The 16,649-nt window shown below is 38.4% G+C and overlaps 1 protein-coding gene across 4 annotated transcripts in view; it reads right to left on the bottom strand.

Moving 5' to 3' along the window:
• Window positions 1-896: 896 nt before the first annotated feature.
• LOC147712018 (glutathione S-transferase omega-1-like) overlaps window positions 897-16,649 on the bottom strand; it is a 610,936-nt gene continuing 595,183 nt past the window's right edge. For all 4 annotated transcript variants that reach the window (XM_086922748.1, XM_086922750.1, XM_086922747.1 and 1 more), the window contains exon 7: window positions 897-1,191. In XM_086922748.1, the coding sequence (XP_086778874.1) occupies window positions 1,035-1,191 (157 nt within the window). In that variant the 3' untranslated portion in view covers window positions 897-1,034. The remainder of the gene's footprint in view (window positions 1,192-16,649) is intronic.

Genomic DNA, 16,649 nt, shown 5'->3' with positions numbered 1-16,649 from the left:
GTTCCAAGATGCTTTTGGGTGACAGCTGCCGTCTACAAATAGATAAACAATAATTGTTTTAGCTGAAGCTGAAACACACACCTACAGATATGGATGATTACCTAGTCCATGTGGTTCATTTGTCAAAAACTGTACTTGCAAATGACGGTGTCCAAAAGATACTTTTAATGTGGCATGTTTGGCGGTTTTTATATGTGGCATTTAAGCCATACAAAAAGTACGTAAGCCATAAAAGGAGCATTCAATTTCAAATAATGTTTTAATACCAAAGGTCATCATCTAAGAGCAGCTAGCAATAACAATTGCAGCTCTTATGTTGCTGCTTGGAAATAATGTGACTGATATTTAAAAATATAAGAGTCTGATTTTGAGTTTGGCAGACAGGGTACTCCACTACAAATGCAGCAGAGTAGCCTAACCACCAACCGTGCATTCTGCCAGCCTCATTTAGTGATCGGCGGAACTCAAGTGTTCTATTGGCAGAGCCCTGTTGGTTATGTCAATGTAATACTTCTGCCAAAGGCACAATGCAGCCACTTCCAGTGTTGTAATGGGGGACAGGAACAGTGTGATGATGCTTCCACTATATCTATTATTGTTTTGCATTGGCACTGAGGAAAAAAACTGAGGTGGAGAATATGAATCTGAAGAAACCAGAGGTGGTTCTCTAAGAAGGTGTATTTATTGTGCATTTCAGCTTAATATATTTGTCTCTTTGCTTTCTGGACAGAATATCAATAAACATTAACAAAATAAAATAATTGGGACATTTTAAACATCTTTCCCTGGTATACTTTTATTTTTTCTAGTAAATAAACATAAAACTTTAGATGTCTACAATATTTGTTTCTAGGCCCGTTCATCTAAGCTAACAACACCTCAGTGTGAAAAAAAAGAGTGGCAAGGATTACTTTATTAGTGTCAAACACAGATTGAATCTACTAAGCATCTTGGTCAGGCATAACTAGAATGTAAAGAAGCATCATAAATTAGGAAACAAATTCAATGGACTTTGTTCACAGTGTTGCCATTGACTAAAGATCGAAGTCGAGCACATCTGGAGAACTATCAGTAGCATATAAAGCAAAGAATGCGTTCATGGTTTTCGCATCCATTTTCGTCGCCTTGACAGCTGGATCCTGCATCATCAGCTCTATCCAAGAATTGATCTTTGGGGTGTTCCTCAGACCACTGTGAATAAATAGGTAAAAATACAAAATAAAACAGTGGAATAGGCAGAAATTGTACAGTTGAAACACACGTAGGCTATCTTTATGACTGCAACAATCTAGATTAAATATGCATTTTTGTTTTATTGTGAGTAGTGTGAATATTTCCCCGGAGATCTCCAAAACACAGCAGTAGCTCCTGCATTGCATTTGAATCCCGCTTTTTACATATTAACACATACTTTGCCCCCCAGGTTCTGAACCAAACAAAAATGTGATGTAAGGAATGTTTGAATTAATGTTCGCTCTTGGTAATTACTGGCACATTGCACTCAATATTTCTTTTTTTCAGAACAAATTGTATTATGTTGTTGAAGAATTACAAAGAGGAGACTGCTCCCCATGAACCAGAGGGCCAGTGAGCAGATAAATAGCCATCACATACAAGCAGTTCAATCAACATTTTGATATAAGTGAACATCCCCGAAATCCCTTCCCCCAATGCCCCACCCTTGCCCCCCTCCCGGATCCCACCCCCATCCCTGCACAGTGTCTACATGGTCCAAAAGTAAAAACTTATCAAAAACACAGTCAGTGTGTACCCCTTTTCACCCAGGGTCAACAAGCAATTGTTCTGCATCAGCATCCCGTTGCGCTGGTGGTTCCAGCCACAGCCCTCTATAGTCCACCCATCATTTAAAATGTTTCCGGGGGCAGCCCCTGGCCTCGAAGATCGGGCGCTCCAGCCCCATACAAAAGTCCAAACCCCTCTTCCACACCTCTATTTAAGGAGCCCTAGGGTCCTTCCAGGCCCGAGCTACATTTCTTTTGGCCACCTTGAGGTCCAGAAGCAGCAGATGACGTTTATATTTATTTCCTCCAACCTGTTCCATAACATGAAGAAGGCCCAGTTGCGGTGAGCGGGGAGGTCCCAGCCCAACACCTCAGACAGGCAATTCCATACACCAGTCCAGAACCTCGTCAGTTTCTCACACGACCACACTGTATGTATGAATGTGCCCACCGCACGCCCACACCGCAGGCACTCAGGGGAGGCAATCAGACCCGCTCTCCAGAGTCGGTCCCTAGTATAGTAGGCTCTATGCAAATACTTGAATTGAATAAACCGCAGGCGCACTGCAATTGCTGCGAGTAGGGTAGCAAAGGTCCAGGGATTTTGAGGCCTGAACAACACTTAAATAAGTGATGTTGATTGGTGGGTGGAGACACACTAGAAGCTCTGGACCTCTCGAACTTCAATTGAGGAAACAGTTTAGAAAAGGGGTAAGTGTGTTCTCCACATGGAGTTACATTAGTTTTCCAGGATTAATATCCATTCTTCCCAGGTCATAAAATGGTGGACAGAGACATTTTTGTTTTGTAGTGCAGATCCTTTATTTTTATTTTCATTCAAAGAACAAGGACAGCCGACACGTGTTTCGCCCCCTCTTGGCGATTTGCGCCGGGGCTTTCTCAAGGCTAAATTGGCTAAGTCACGTAGGCAAATGTCGTATCCATATGATTAACAATATCTCAAGTGCAAAAATATAGTTCTTCAGATTTTAAAACAATTTTTGTGGGCAATTGCCTCTGGTCCTACGGTTCTTCCGGCATGACGGGTCTCGGGTTGAATCCCAGCGCTCTGCAATTGCTGCCCCTCTTGAAGCTTCCAGGGCTCCCCTCCAGTCTTCCTCCTCCAAGGCACCTATGTCTCCCTCCCACACAGATCGTAACTTGTCTAGAGGAGAAGAACAGTGGACGAAACCAGTGTCTGATATATATTAGATATTTTCTTATTTCCCAATTCCCCTATAAACACTCTAGCCTCTAGAGGACTAAATTCGGGCAAAGAGTCTAGGCCGACCAAGGAGGGGATAAGGCATGCCGGAGTTGCAAGTATTTAAAAACTGGGTTCGGAGCATATCGTATTCTTCTCTCAATGCTTGGAACGATTTGAGGATCGTGCCTTTCATGACGTGGCCCAACGCTGATATGCCAATTGCATCCCAGCCGCGGAATCCCTGTAAGGACGCCAGTGCCGGTAGTCGCCCATTTTGCCACAGTGGGGTTTCTCTCGTTAATTTATTCCACCACCCCATACAGCATAGAGCTCCATGCCACACCTGGAAAACCACCTGGGTAATCACTGGGAGCCTCTTCCTTATGACTGCCGAATACAAAATGGTGTGCTGCGTGTCCGGGTCCATCATGTATCTCTCAAGGGCATGCACTCAATTTGTTTTGTTGTCATTTTCACTATAAAAAGAGAACTGAATACATCCATCCAATTTTCCATCCAAAGAACAGTATGATAACCAAGGAGCAGATGTATCAAGATTCGATTTTGCGATTTCTAAATAGCGATTTTTATGGAATCGCTATTTAGAAATCTCAAAATGGAATGTATGTACAAAATCGAATTTTTTTTGCGATTCCTTATTTTTCCTTATTTGCGAACTCACATTTTGCGAATTCGCAATTAAGGAATGATTCCCATGCATTCCTATGGGCCAGAAGGCCCATAGGAATAATTGTGAAATAATTCTAAAATTGCGAATTCACAATTTGCTAATCGCAATTTGAGAATTATTTCAAGGGTGCAGGGGTGTCTCAAAGACACCCTGCTGCACCCCTGAAATTTACATGTGTGTGCATGTGGCGCACATACATGCCCTATGGGCATGTATGTGCGTCACATGCCACCCTCACAAATGCCAAATAGGGCATTTTTAAAAGGAATCGCAAATTACCACCAACTAAAAGTTGGTGGTAATTTGCGATTTCTTAACCCAAATTCGCAAACTCAAAAAGTTACATACATCTCAATTAAGGAATCGCAAAATTTGTGATTCCTTAAATGCTTAAGCAAAATAAGGAATCGCAAATTTCTGTGATTCCTTATTTTGCGAATTTTTGTTACATATCAAAAAATGCTAAAATGCCCTTTGCGAGTCGCAAAAGGCTTGATACATCTGCCCCCAAATTCCCCTTCCATATAGGCTGCAGGTGTTTTATACTTATGAAGTAATTTTCCACCTCGCGTTTCTATTTTCTTGTCACTTTTGAAAATATTTTTTAATTTCTGAAACCATGAAGGCTTCTTTTCATCATACATGTAGTAATAACTCATGTTTTAAAAAAAATCCACTTAGTTCCAAAAGATCGTAAATATTTTTCTTGTGGTTCTGCTACTCTAGCCAATCCGTGCGTGAAACTCACCAACTAGCCAATCAGGTTAAGCCACGTCACTATTCTGTTTGACTAATAGAATTGCCGTATTTCAGAATGAGCCAAACAGGAACAAGCCTGAAAAGTCACATGAGCCAATCAGTGCGCGAATACTGTGACGTATGCTGGCCAATCACAGCGCGAACCTAGTGACGTATACTGCCGCTGCAGCTTCACTGTCTCCGATTCACTCATTGAACTAAGCCCTCCTTTACAAAATATTTTCACAGCACCATATCTTACAAAATTCTTTCAATGAAATTCAGTTAGTAACTTTACGGAAAAAAACATTTGTCTGTTTCACTAAAATAAAGAGATACTTTTTACAACCATACAAGTATCCTTTCGCGTGAAATAGACGACGCTATTTTCACAAAATATTTTTCTAGCATACGCATTCATACAGAAAGTATACCTAACCATTCATACATGAAATTTATGGTAGGACTTTAACCCGCCAACAAAAATCCTCACTTGTTAGTAAGAATAGACGACGCTTCCTTACCCTTGACTCAAGTTTGGAAAAATTCTACTACTCTTTTCGCAATAAGTTTTAAAACAGGACAGTTGTCCCTATACTCGAAAGCTACGATTTCATAGACAATCCTCACTATACATTCAACCTATCACACCTAAGATCCCTAAACTTTTGCTGTACATCCACAACACTAGTGATATATATCAATACCACTATTTTGAAACAGAACAAATGCACTGTGTAACCTCATTTGTCACACTACTCTTGCCGGCACACTAGGAATTTTCTCACTACTGGAAAAGACCTTTCGACTATATATAACAACTGGACAAACTTAACATGTTGTAGACATGTATCCTATGTATCTACATGTAGCAAGTCAGTTACCATAGTAACCATCCTCTGCTACCAGAGAATCGATCCAGCGCTCCTAATGAAAAACTGTCTCACAAACGCTCATCTCCATAATACCTCCTAGAGAAATTTCTGGTGAAACTCAATTTAGATTAAATCAGAATAATGCAAAATTTCCTGAGAGAGTAGAAACAAGAACTAATTCTAGTATATCAGGAGAAAGTAGAAATTATCCTGAAACCCCAGTTCAGAGAAATGAAATCCCAAGAAACATAAAAAGAACAGAAAGACTTGAGGATGTTCCAGATAGGTCAGAAAACTTTTGATCAAAAGAAGAGTTAATACAGCAGTTAACTAAAGGCATGGAAGCAGTGACGGTACCAGTAACAATTGGTCCTGTTGTTCCAGTTTTTGATCAAAAAGATATTAGACATTCAGCTCTAACTGTCCCTTTAAATGCAGAAATTCAGAAAGTGGCTGAAAATTTTTATTCAGATTTATCAGAAATTCACAGAGAGAAAAAGATGTCAGACTTAACTTTTAATCAAAGTTTTTCAAATGGTCAATCTCCAATTGTTGCAGAATCTGATTCTGGAACTCCAGAAAGAGAAAGAAATATGAATAGGTCCTCAGAATCTAAATTACTAGATGTCGCAAAATTGAAAGCAGATTAGGAGGAATTAATTATTGGCACAATTGGTCCTGACAGTTTAAAGTTATATCAGGATGATGAATTGTTGTTCATTTGCAAGAGCATACAATGGAAAATGAAAAATAAATATGATTTGTAAGAAGAAATAGCTGCTGAATTAGATATAGATTTCACGAAACAGAAAACTTTCCAGAAACATTATAGAGTAGATTTCTCTGAAAAAGATGTTGAAAATATGAACACCACAGGAAGGATAACTCATATAAAAGAATTGATAGTGTTTCTAAAAAGAATAGGTGAATTAAGCAAATGGAGAGTGAAATGGACAAAGAAAAGAGAGGAAGAAAAAAGAGAAAGCGGGGAAGTTGCAAATGAGTTTCATATGAGAGAAATGGCTGGTGGAGGATATGTTCATGTTCCCTGGTCAAGACAGGACATTTTACTGTTCACAAATGATTTTCCCAAATTGAGAGAAAAACCTGTGGAATGGTATCGTCAGGTAGAAAGATTTGTTAAGGTCTCAAAAGTTCTGTGGATTGATCTTGATGGATTCTTTGACATCGTTGTTCCTTCAGATCTTTGGACAGAATGTAAAATTTCTATAGATTGGCCCAAAGAAGAACCTACCCGAGATAAAGTAACAGGTGCACCTTCAGCTGATGTTATAACTTTATATGATAAAGTAATTGTGTGGCTGAAAAACAAGATTCCCCCAAAAGAAGTAGATTGGGTTAAAATTGACAGAACAAATCAAGAGCCAAAAGAGTCAGTACATTCCTTCTATGAAAGATTACTGCTGGTATTTAAACAATACAGTGGTTATGAGAAGCTGAGTGAGAAAGACATGAGCCATTTTATTTGCAGATTTGTATATGGCTTAAGACCTGAAATTGGTGAAATGATCAGATCAGGAATAGTTGGTTGGCAGTCACTTTCAGTTGATGATATCCTGAGAAAAGCAAAATACTGCAGTGATGAGATAGACGCTAAGCAGAAAAAGCTAAAAGAAAAAGCAATGTGGGCACAGGTGAAAGTAGCTGAACAACAAATTGCAGCTTTAGAAAATAAAAATGTTAACCAGAATCAAGGGAAATTTAAGGGTAATTATAACAAACCAATGTTAACAGGTAATATTGAGGAACTTAAGAAGAAACTCCCATGTTTTAATTGCGGCGAAATTGGACACTGGAAGCGTGAGTGTAAAAATCTGCCCAGAAATTTCAAAAATACATTATTAAATACACAGATGCAGAATGAGTTAAATCAGCAGCAACAGCTACAGCGACAGTTAAACGAGATAAATCAGCAGCAACAGCTACAGCGACAGTTAGTGAATCAACAGAGTCAGATTCCACAACCGCCACTTCCTAATTGTGTTAATGTGCAAAGGTTCAATTCTGAAACAGGATTCTGCGGAGGTGAACAGGTAAACAGATCACCAAGAGTGAATGTGTCGAATGTTTCTCAACAATATTGGTTGAAAGATAATGATGGAAGCGAGTTTGATGATTACTTATGACGGTGCCTGAGAGAGGAGGAAGAGTGTATGCTTGGAGCCACTCTTGAGGTAGATCAGTCAGGTCCATTTATTAATGGTAAAGTGAATGATGTAGAAATCACTTTTCTTGTGGACACTGGTGCTACCCGTTCTACTGTTAGATCAGTGGAAATAGAAACCCTGCCTCTCTCTGGTGATACTATCCAAGCAGTTGGCGTAGCTAATCAACAAATTAAAACAGATTTAACAGATCCAGTTAAAGTTGAAATTGGAAAATTTAAGGACAAACATAGATTTGTAGTCTGTGATAGCAGTCCTGTAAACCTTGTAAGGGAGGGACATACTTTGCAAGATGAATTGCAAAATATATTGCTCACCGGATGGTATTGAGCTTCAAACTCCAGATGAAGAAGATGGCCTTTATAAATTAACAATGCTAATGGTTGAAGCAGAAAAATGTAAATTATTTCCTGCCTTTGACAAAAATGATTTGCCCGAAGAATTAAAAGAAACAGTCAATATTAAAGTTTGGGATTTGACTGGTGATGAAATGGGTTTAATGAAACATGTAGACCAGTGCAAAATACAGTAAAACAAGGAGCAGATTATCCGAATATTCCTCAGTATAAAATGAAAGCTGAAACAATTGAGGGAGTAATTGAAAAATGTATAAAGCAAGGTGTTTTAAAAGAAATTAAGAGCAGTCCATGTAATTCACCGATTATGGGAATCAAAAAGTCAAACGGAACTTACAGAATAGTTCAGGACCTGAGAAAGGTTAATCAAATAGTTGTCCATGTTGTCCAGTTGTACCAAACCCAGCGGTAATTCTTTGTCAGATTCCGCATGATGCAGAATGGTATACAGTTATAGATCTTTGCAATGCATTCTTTACTGTTCCATTGCATCCAGAGAGCCAACAAATTTTTGCGTTCAGATTCCAAGAGCGTATATTAGCATGGTGTCGTATCCCACAAGGGTATACAGAAAGTCCATCTATTTTTAATCAGTTGCTAAAGAAATCTCTGGAAAATTTGGATTTGCCTGGAAAAGTAGTCCATTACATTGATGATCTTCTTGTTGCTGCAAAAACACGAGACACCTGTGTGACGGATACAATTACTCTTTTAAATCATTTGGCGGATGAGGGACATAGAGTGTCTCCTGCAAAATGACAGTTTTGCAAACAAGAAGTAAAATATCTTGGTCACAGGATTGCAAAAGGAATTAGACAGGTAACAATAGAAAGAATAAAAATGATTCAAGCAATACAACCTCCAAAAACACAGAGACAGGTCAGGATGTTTCTTGGAATGGTAGGATATTGTCGTCAATGGATTAGTGGATCTTCGGTTATTGCAAAACCATTACAGAGGCTGACAAAAGCAGACATAAAAGACCCAATTGTCCTAACAAACAATGAATTAGAGGCTTTTGAACAATTAAAAAAATGTTTGTGTGAAGGACCAGCATTGGGTATGCCTGATTACGAAAAGGAGTTTAAGCTGTATTGCAGTGAAAGGGAAGGATGTGCATTATCAGTTTTGATTCAGGGACATGGAAAATTGAGAAAGCCAATTGCTTACTTCTCAGCAGTTCTTGACCCTGTTGCAAAAGCATTACCAGGTTGCTTAAAAGCGGTGGCTGCAACAAGCGTGAATCTGGAACAAAGTGAAGGCATAATAATGGGGTTTCCTGTAAAAGTACATGTTCCCCATTCAGTTGAAATTCTTCTTACCAGAAGCAAGACTCAACATTTGACGAGTAACAGATTGTCAAAATATGAAAAAGTTATTCTGGGATCAGATAATGTTTCAATTGCAAGATGTGTGAATCTAAATCCATCCACATTGTTGCCTGATGGTGTTGTGACAGAAATCAGAAATGAGAATGACATTGATCATGAATGTCTGGATGTTTTAGAATATTGCACCAAACCGAGGCAGGACATTAAAGATGTTCCTTTGCCTGAGTCAGATTTTGTTTATTTTGTTTATGGATCATGCTTGAGATCATATCAAGGTGTTCTGAGTGCAGCATATTCAGTCTGTACAGTTGCAGATGTGGTTGAAGCTTCTTGTCTCAAAGGAATTCGTTCAGCTCAAATAGCAGAATTTATTGCTTTGATCCGTGCATGTGAAAAAGCAAAAGGTAAAAGAATTACCATAGTGACTGATAGTCAGTATGGATATGGCGTAGTCCATGACTATGGCCAGCTTTGGTCTCAAAGAGGTTATTTAACTTCTGTGGGAACTCCAATCAGGAATGCAACATTGATCAAAAGATTGATTGATGGCATTCAATTACCAGAGAAAATTGCTGTGGTAAAATGCACAGCTCATAAAAAGGGCAATGACTACATGACAAAGGGTAACGCATATGCTGATGAGGTAGCGAAATTTTGTGCGAAAAACAATATGTCAGTTATTCGGGATAAAGACAATGATCATGTTTTGAACTCACTGATGCTAATATCTGTAGTTGAGACATGGCAAGGAGTAAACGATCTACAAGATGAGGCAGATGATGAGGAGAAAGACACATGGCTAAAAGCAGGTTGCAGACAGCGAGAAGAAGATGGAATTTGGGTTTACAAAGATGACAGACCAGTAATGCAAAATTGCATGATTGCTGACATGGCACGAATGTATCATGGTCCAGGTCATTTAGGCAGAGATTCAATGATTAGGTTATTTAGACAGACATGGTACAATCCAAAATTCAGGATAATTGCAGAATCTTTTTGCCAATGATGCCCTGATCTGCCAACAGATCAATCCAAACAGAAAAACAGTTGTAAGCTTGGGAACCATAGGACGGGAGGATGGTCCTTTTACCAGGTTACAGATGGATTTAATTGATATGCCTCCACACAAAATATTAAGATATGTCCTTGTGATAATCTGTCTGTTTTCAAGATGGGTGGAAGCTTTCCCGACTCGTCACAATGATTCAGTTACTGTGGCAAAATTGCTTTTGAGAGAGATCATACCTAGGTATGGATTTCCAGTGACGATTGAAACTGATCGCGGCACACATTTTGAAAACAGATTGTTACAGATGATTTGTGAAGCACTTAGTATAAAACAAAAGCTACATTGTGCTTACAGACCAGAAGCATCAGGTGATGTTGAGCAAGTTAATGGTACTATCAAAAATATGCTTGCTAAAATGTGCTTGGCTACAGGAATGAAGTGGACTGACGCATTTCCACTTGGCTTAATGTCCTTGAGAAGCACTCCTGACAAGAGAACTGGTTTAAGTCCTCATGACATTCTCATGGACAGAGTAATGAGACAAGCATTTGTTCCAGTTGGAAGGGTACTTAGCATTAATGGTAGTGCCGTTATGGAGTACTGTAAAACTCTGTCTGACGTAGTGACTTCTGTGTTCCATCAGGTGGGAACTGAAGTGCTCACAAGAGAAAAGGAGCAGGCTCATGATCTTTTGACAGGAGATTGGGTGAGGACAAAGGTTCATCGGAGGAGAAATTGTCTGGTACCCAGGTGGCAAAAGCAAGACAAGTGATGCTTGTTACAACAAATGCAGTTAAGTGTAAAGGTCTAAAGAGGTGGATACACGCCAGCCATACCATTCGAGTGCCACCACCTGAGAATTCTGACAAAGAGGAAGATACAACTACTGGTTCAGACTCTGAAGGAGAACCTGAAAATCCAGATACTGAAGATCGACAAGAAAGTCGAGATCTGGAAAATGCAGATGTGAATCAGGCATTGAATGAAAAAGATCTAGAAATCGTGATACTAGACTCTGAAAACGATGAAGATCTGTTAAACAAAAAAGCAGAAAAAGAGTCTGATCAAGAAGTGATTCAAGATCAGGAAAGTATTGAAAAGCAGAATAGAAGCTCTGGAAGAAGGAACAAAAATTCTGAAACTGGTGGATTGGAAGTAATTCAAGAAGAAGAAGAAGATGAATTACCAAGTACCAGCTATAAGGATTATGTTCCTAATGGAGTGAAGCTGCCGAGTAAAGAAGTACCTGAAACTAGATTTCAAGTCTCAGAAACAGAGAGTGAGACTGATGAAAGTGATGAAGAATCTAAAGTGAGAGAATTCAGAAAAAGAGCTTGGAGAAATGAATGTAATCAATCTGAGCCAAAGAAGAAACTATTCAGGAAAGGAGATAATTGGCCAAATGAAAATGAAGGCCTGAAATTCAAATTAGTGAATAAGTCAAAAGAAGAAATAAACGAGATTTCAAGTCAGAAAGTGAATTGGATAAGAAAAATCAAGCAGGAAAGAAAATAGAAGTGATTAGCAGTAGGGGAAAAAGACCATTAAAGCCAAATCAGAAGTATAAGTCACCTGAATGGACCTATATAATTATCCCACCGGTAGTGGAAATGAGCAGTAGTAGTAAGGAAGATATAGATGACACAAGTGATAACAATTGAATTTAGAATTTCAGGTTATAATTGTGACTGACATAAGGTCGAAGAAAATGTGTTAGGTGACACAAGGTCGAAGAAATTGTGTTAGCTGGAAAAACACATTGTAAGACGTAAGGTCGAAGAAAAGCTGTTAGTGGATTCTTTTAAAAAAAAAGAAAAATTAAAAAGGGGGGTGTAATTTTTTATTTTAGTGTGATTTTTCAAGAAGAATAATTTTAATTTTAAATTTTTGTTTTTTCTGAAAGGCACTTGTCTCTAGTAAAAGATGCCTAATTCTAATAATAATACGAGATGTTCTATCCTAAGAAGATGTTGCGAAATGTCTTCTATTTGTGTGATTTTAATAATTTTGGTCTGGTTAATTTTAGCTGTCATTTCCCCTTTAGGAATTGACAAAGAGTTGTACAAAACAAATATGACTAGTAAAGCTGAGACTAAACAAGCTGTTCATGATGTAGCAGGCGAGACTAATAGAGTAATTGAGCACAAACCAGAGATCCACCAAGATAGATCTGTTGGTGATTTTTCTAGTAATTCTTTTTCTATACTCCTTTCTGAGTATGTCAAGGTGATGAATGTTAAGGATTGTTATGTTTGTGTGAAGTTACCTGCTTCAGTCTCGGAAGGAGTGACATATAATATGCTTCCCCTTACTTATGGCATAACTTGTAGTGTAATAACAAGCTTGTTTTATGAAACAGGCCGGTTGGAACATTATTATTCTGACTATGATGAAATTTTCGCAAATCTAAAAGTTGTAAATAGCTTAAACAAAGTGAGACCTGCGAAGCAGATGAGGGAATTTTTCTTAGTGACTGGTGAACTTAATTATGAGTATGCGTTCAAAATAATCTAACATGTAAGCTGAGAAATGAAGAAAAGACTTTGCTAAATATGGTGGAAGAGAGAAGAGCAATCTATAAGAGAAACATGATGACGAAACATACTAAATCTAAGTTTTGGCAAAAAGAGGATGAGAAACTTAATGGAAAATGTTGCTATTAACATAGATAAACCTGATAGAGGAAAGCTTTGCATTAGGAGAGATAAAACATTATATGACAATTATTTTGTTGGGGCAAGTCAGTGTGAAGATACCTATCGTATCATAGGGGGTTGGGGATTTAAAGGGGGCAAATATACGATCTTTCCTGGAGTTTATTTTATTTGTGGGAATAAAGCCTATTACAGTCTTCCTGACCACTGGTACGGGACTTGCTTTGTTGGCTTAGTTTTCCCAAAGATATTCCATGTAGATAGAAATTCAAAGGGTTCATTTGAAATAGGTGACCACCTGAGCAGATTTAAAAGAGAAAGTTTTTCAGAAATTATTGGGGATATATTTGGCGCAATAATACCTATGGTGAGAATTACCCTGAATGCAAATGAAATCAGAAAAGTATCTACAATTGTTGACAGATTGTGAACAGATACAGCAAGTGGATTTCAATTAGTTGACACTGAACTTGTTGCCATGAGATCCATGGTAATGCAGAATCGTCTTGCTTTAGACATTCTGCTAGCAAAATAGGGAGGAGTCTGTGGGACATTGCATGTTCAACATTGCTGTACATATATCCCAGATAAAAGTAGAGATATAGAAATGTATATAAAGAATTTAACAGAAATACATTCTGAGATTGAACCTGTTGAAGATGAAAGTTTTACAGAGTGTTTGGCTAAAAGATTCACGGCAAATAAACATTGGTTCCAAGAGATTGGTAGCTCAATCATTGGGAAAATACTTTATCCTGTAATAGTAATAGCTATAGTAGTACTTTTGTTAAAGATTAGTTGCATGTTACACAAGATAAAGAAATTTGTGAGAGAAAAGAAGAGAATTTACAAGCTCAGAAAGGAACAGAAGAAGGAAATAGAACTAGAAGAGCTTTGTAGAGCTCATTATGAGAGTAGTAGAGAAATTGCTGAATCTAAGCTTTAGAAAAACTAACAGAGAGAATGTTCAAACCATGATCAATATAGATAACATTTTTCCTGAAAATTTTTGGGTGTGGTTTGGTGATTATGAAATCACCAGATGAGGGAGTTGATGGAGCGAGATGTTGTTTTAAACTCGCAAAGTTAAACTTCCATAATGTAACCGTATTAATAGCATGTGTTGAATAATTAACCAACCTAGATTAAAAAATTGCACACACTACACACAGGATTAATATGCTTTCATGTTGCACTTGCAAGTTTGTGAAAAATAATAAACTAACTTTGTCTATACAGAAAAAGAGCTTTTGTGCCAAACAATGGAATAATAAGCGGAACTATTTTGGTCGAGTTATACGTGTTCTTAGAGAAGAGCACCAAGGACAAAAAGCCTGAATCGCCTGCCAAGATTAGGAAATGGAAGTTCTTGTGTTCGGTTAAATGTTTCATTTCTGAGGAAGCTAGAAGGATGGAATCTAAGAACAATAAGGGCTTATGATGTGCCCCGGACTTGGTCGGAAAAGTTTGATGTGAGAATGGTCTGACATCTGTCAACCAATGGGAACCCTGATGGCAGGGAAAAGTGTACTTTTTGAAAAGATTAGCTAGTAAGAAAGGTATAAAAACTGGCCCTACAGACAGGAGGGGGCTCTTGCTTCCTGATTCCTGAATGACGTGCTGACGGACTCTTGGCGCACGTAAGGATAGCAGACTTTATCATTTATTAGGTGAAGAGAGTTTTAGACAGGGAAATAGAGCTTAGAGAATGGAAACTTTATTTTGCTTTAATTCATGCTAATGATTTTCTTTGAGAGGTCAGACTAATGAGCCATCCTTGAATGATGCTTTCAATTTGCTAATAAAATAATGATTTCAGAATAAAAATGCTCTTTCTTTGAATATAATAAAGTTAAAAAAAATTAGATTTTTGAAAATGACAAGCTGGTCTTGTTTATTCATGGTCTAGTTATCATTATTAGATCCATTCACCTATGTGACTTAATTAATGACATATGATTTTAAAACCATAGTAAGATTCAATGAACTGCAGTTGTATATAATTTTGTAAATAGTTTATGAATAGTGCGTTTTAATTAGGTCACATGATTCAGTCGCTCAGAAATTGTCTCTTTAGTTTATGGGCCTAGGTAGGGATTTATGATTAATGGTGAGTATTATGGAGATGAGCGTTTGTGAGACCGTTTTCATTAGGGGAGACCATGAATAAACAAGACCAGCTTGTCATTTTCAAAAATCTAATTTTTATTAACTTTATTATAATCAAAGAAAGAGCATTGAAAAGAAGTACATTTGTTGCACACACACTTCTAAATACCACACACTAATTGACCAAATATGTAAATTGGCAGATGAAAAATAGCATATATGACAAGCATAATCACTTTTCACACAAACATATCGAGTGAATCTAGTGGTTTTGTCAAGGTTTAAAAGTAACCACCCACATGTTAATATCATAATTTTGTAATTAAATGCAAACATGAAAAACAGTAATCTTGTGTAAATGAACTTAATAATGATATTAGTGTTATCACCTTGGTCACTAATCATTGGCACTATTTAATAAATCAATAAAGCCTTTATAGTGAAGAAAATATGTGTTTGTGTATTGTTTACATCATTTTCAACCATAAAACTGCAATTATTGAAGCGCCCGTGGAGAGCATCACATAGTAGTGACATTGCATTGTAACCATAAACCTGGCCACTAGAGGGTGTTTTAAAGCATGTATCTTCGTTACCCACATTCATGCCTTTCAGGCCATCACAACTGTAATCATACACATAACCCCTAGAGAGCACAGCACTACTAGCTGTGAAGCAAAAGTTTCAACCGTTGGAGTGTTTGTAAATATGTTGCAAATCCTGGGGAGGTTAGTGTTTTTGAGTCCCACCCAACTTACGGTGAGAACACCTCAAGTCCTTTTTGGGAGAAGACTGCTCACTTGCTGATGTTGGTGGTGGAGACCCTGCTGTCCTGGGGCCACCACAAAGGGAGAAACAACCAAAAATAGGGCCAAAACAGTGCACAATGATCCAGCCCCACAGGGCATTATGGGGTGCTTTTTAGAAGCAATTTTATAAAAGGCTCTCCCGCTGTGCTGTGGAAAGGCGCTGTAGTTTTGCCTTTGGTTTTTGCTCTTGTTTAGGTGGTGCCTGGTCCCACTCGGCACCTCGCACTTGCCTGTGAGGGGGGAGCACGGGGAACCTAGTCTTGGCTGCCCCGTTGGCTCCCTGCACTCTTCCATGCTGCTGCAGAAGCCAGCAAGGTCTCTCTGTATCATGACCCTGACCTCCTTGTACTCTCACTCCTCCGGTACCTTGTGGATGTATGACTAAACAACTACCTCCAAAATCACGAGTACCTGAACCACGAAAGCTAAACAACGACCAAACCAAAGCCACTAAATATTTTACCACGACTTACCGAACCACAAAAATATGCAATTTACATATAAGAGTACTCTTTACTAACCCAAACACCCCACCCCCTAAAAACTAACTCAAACCCCTCCCACCCCCTGAAAATTAACTCAAACCCCTCCCACCCCCTGAAGAACTAACACGAGCCCTCCCAGTCCCTAAAAACTAACTTGAACCCCCAACCCCTAAAAACTACCTCCAACCCCTTCCACCCCCTAAAAAATAACACGAACCCTCCCAGCCCCTAAAAACTAACACAAACCCTCCCAGCTCCTAAAAACGAACTCCTATTCCAGCCAATATAATTTACAGACACCTTTCTCTGCTACTTATAACTCCTGTGCTTAACCCCGTATTATTGGGACCTCACAGCGTCTCCTTTTAGACCAATACTCGTTATATCATCATTCCTACAACTGATCCCCTGTGCGTAACCTCGTATTATTGACACGTGGTTGAATGTCCATCTAAAC

This window comes from Lissotriton vulgaris, chromosome 5 (assembly GCF_964263255.1).
Source record: "Lissotriton vulgaris chromosome 5, aLisVul1.2, whole genome shotgun sequence".
NCBI lineage: Eukaryota > Metazoa > Chordata > Amphibia > Caudata > Salamandridae > Lissotriton > Lissotriton vulgaris.
Note: the sequence above shows the minus strand (reverse complement) of the source record. Positions and strands in the feature narration are given on the sequence as shown.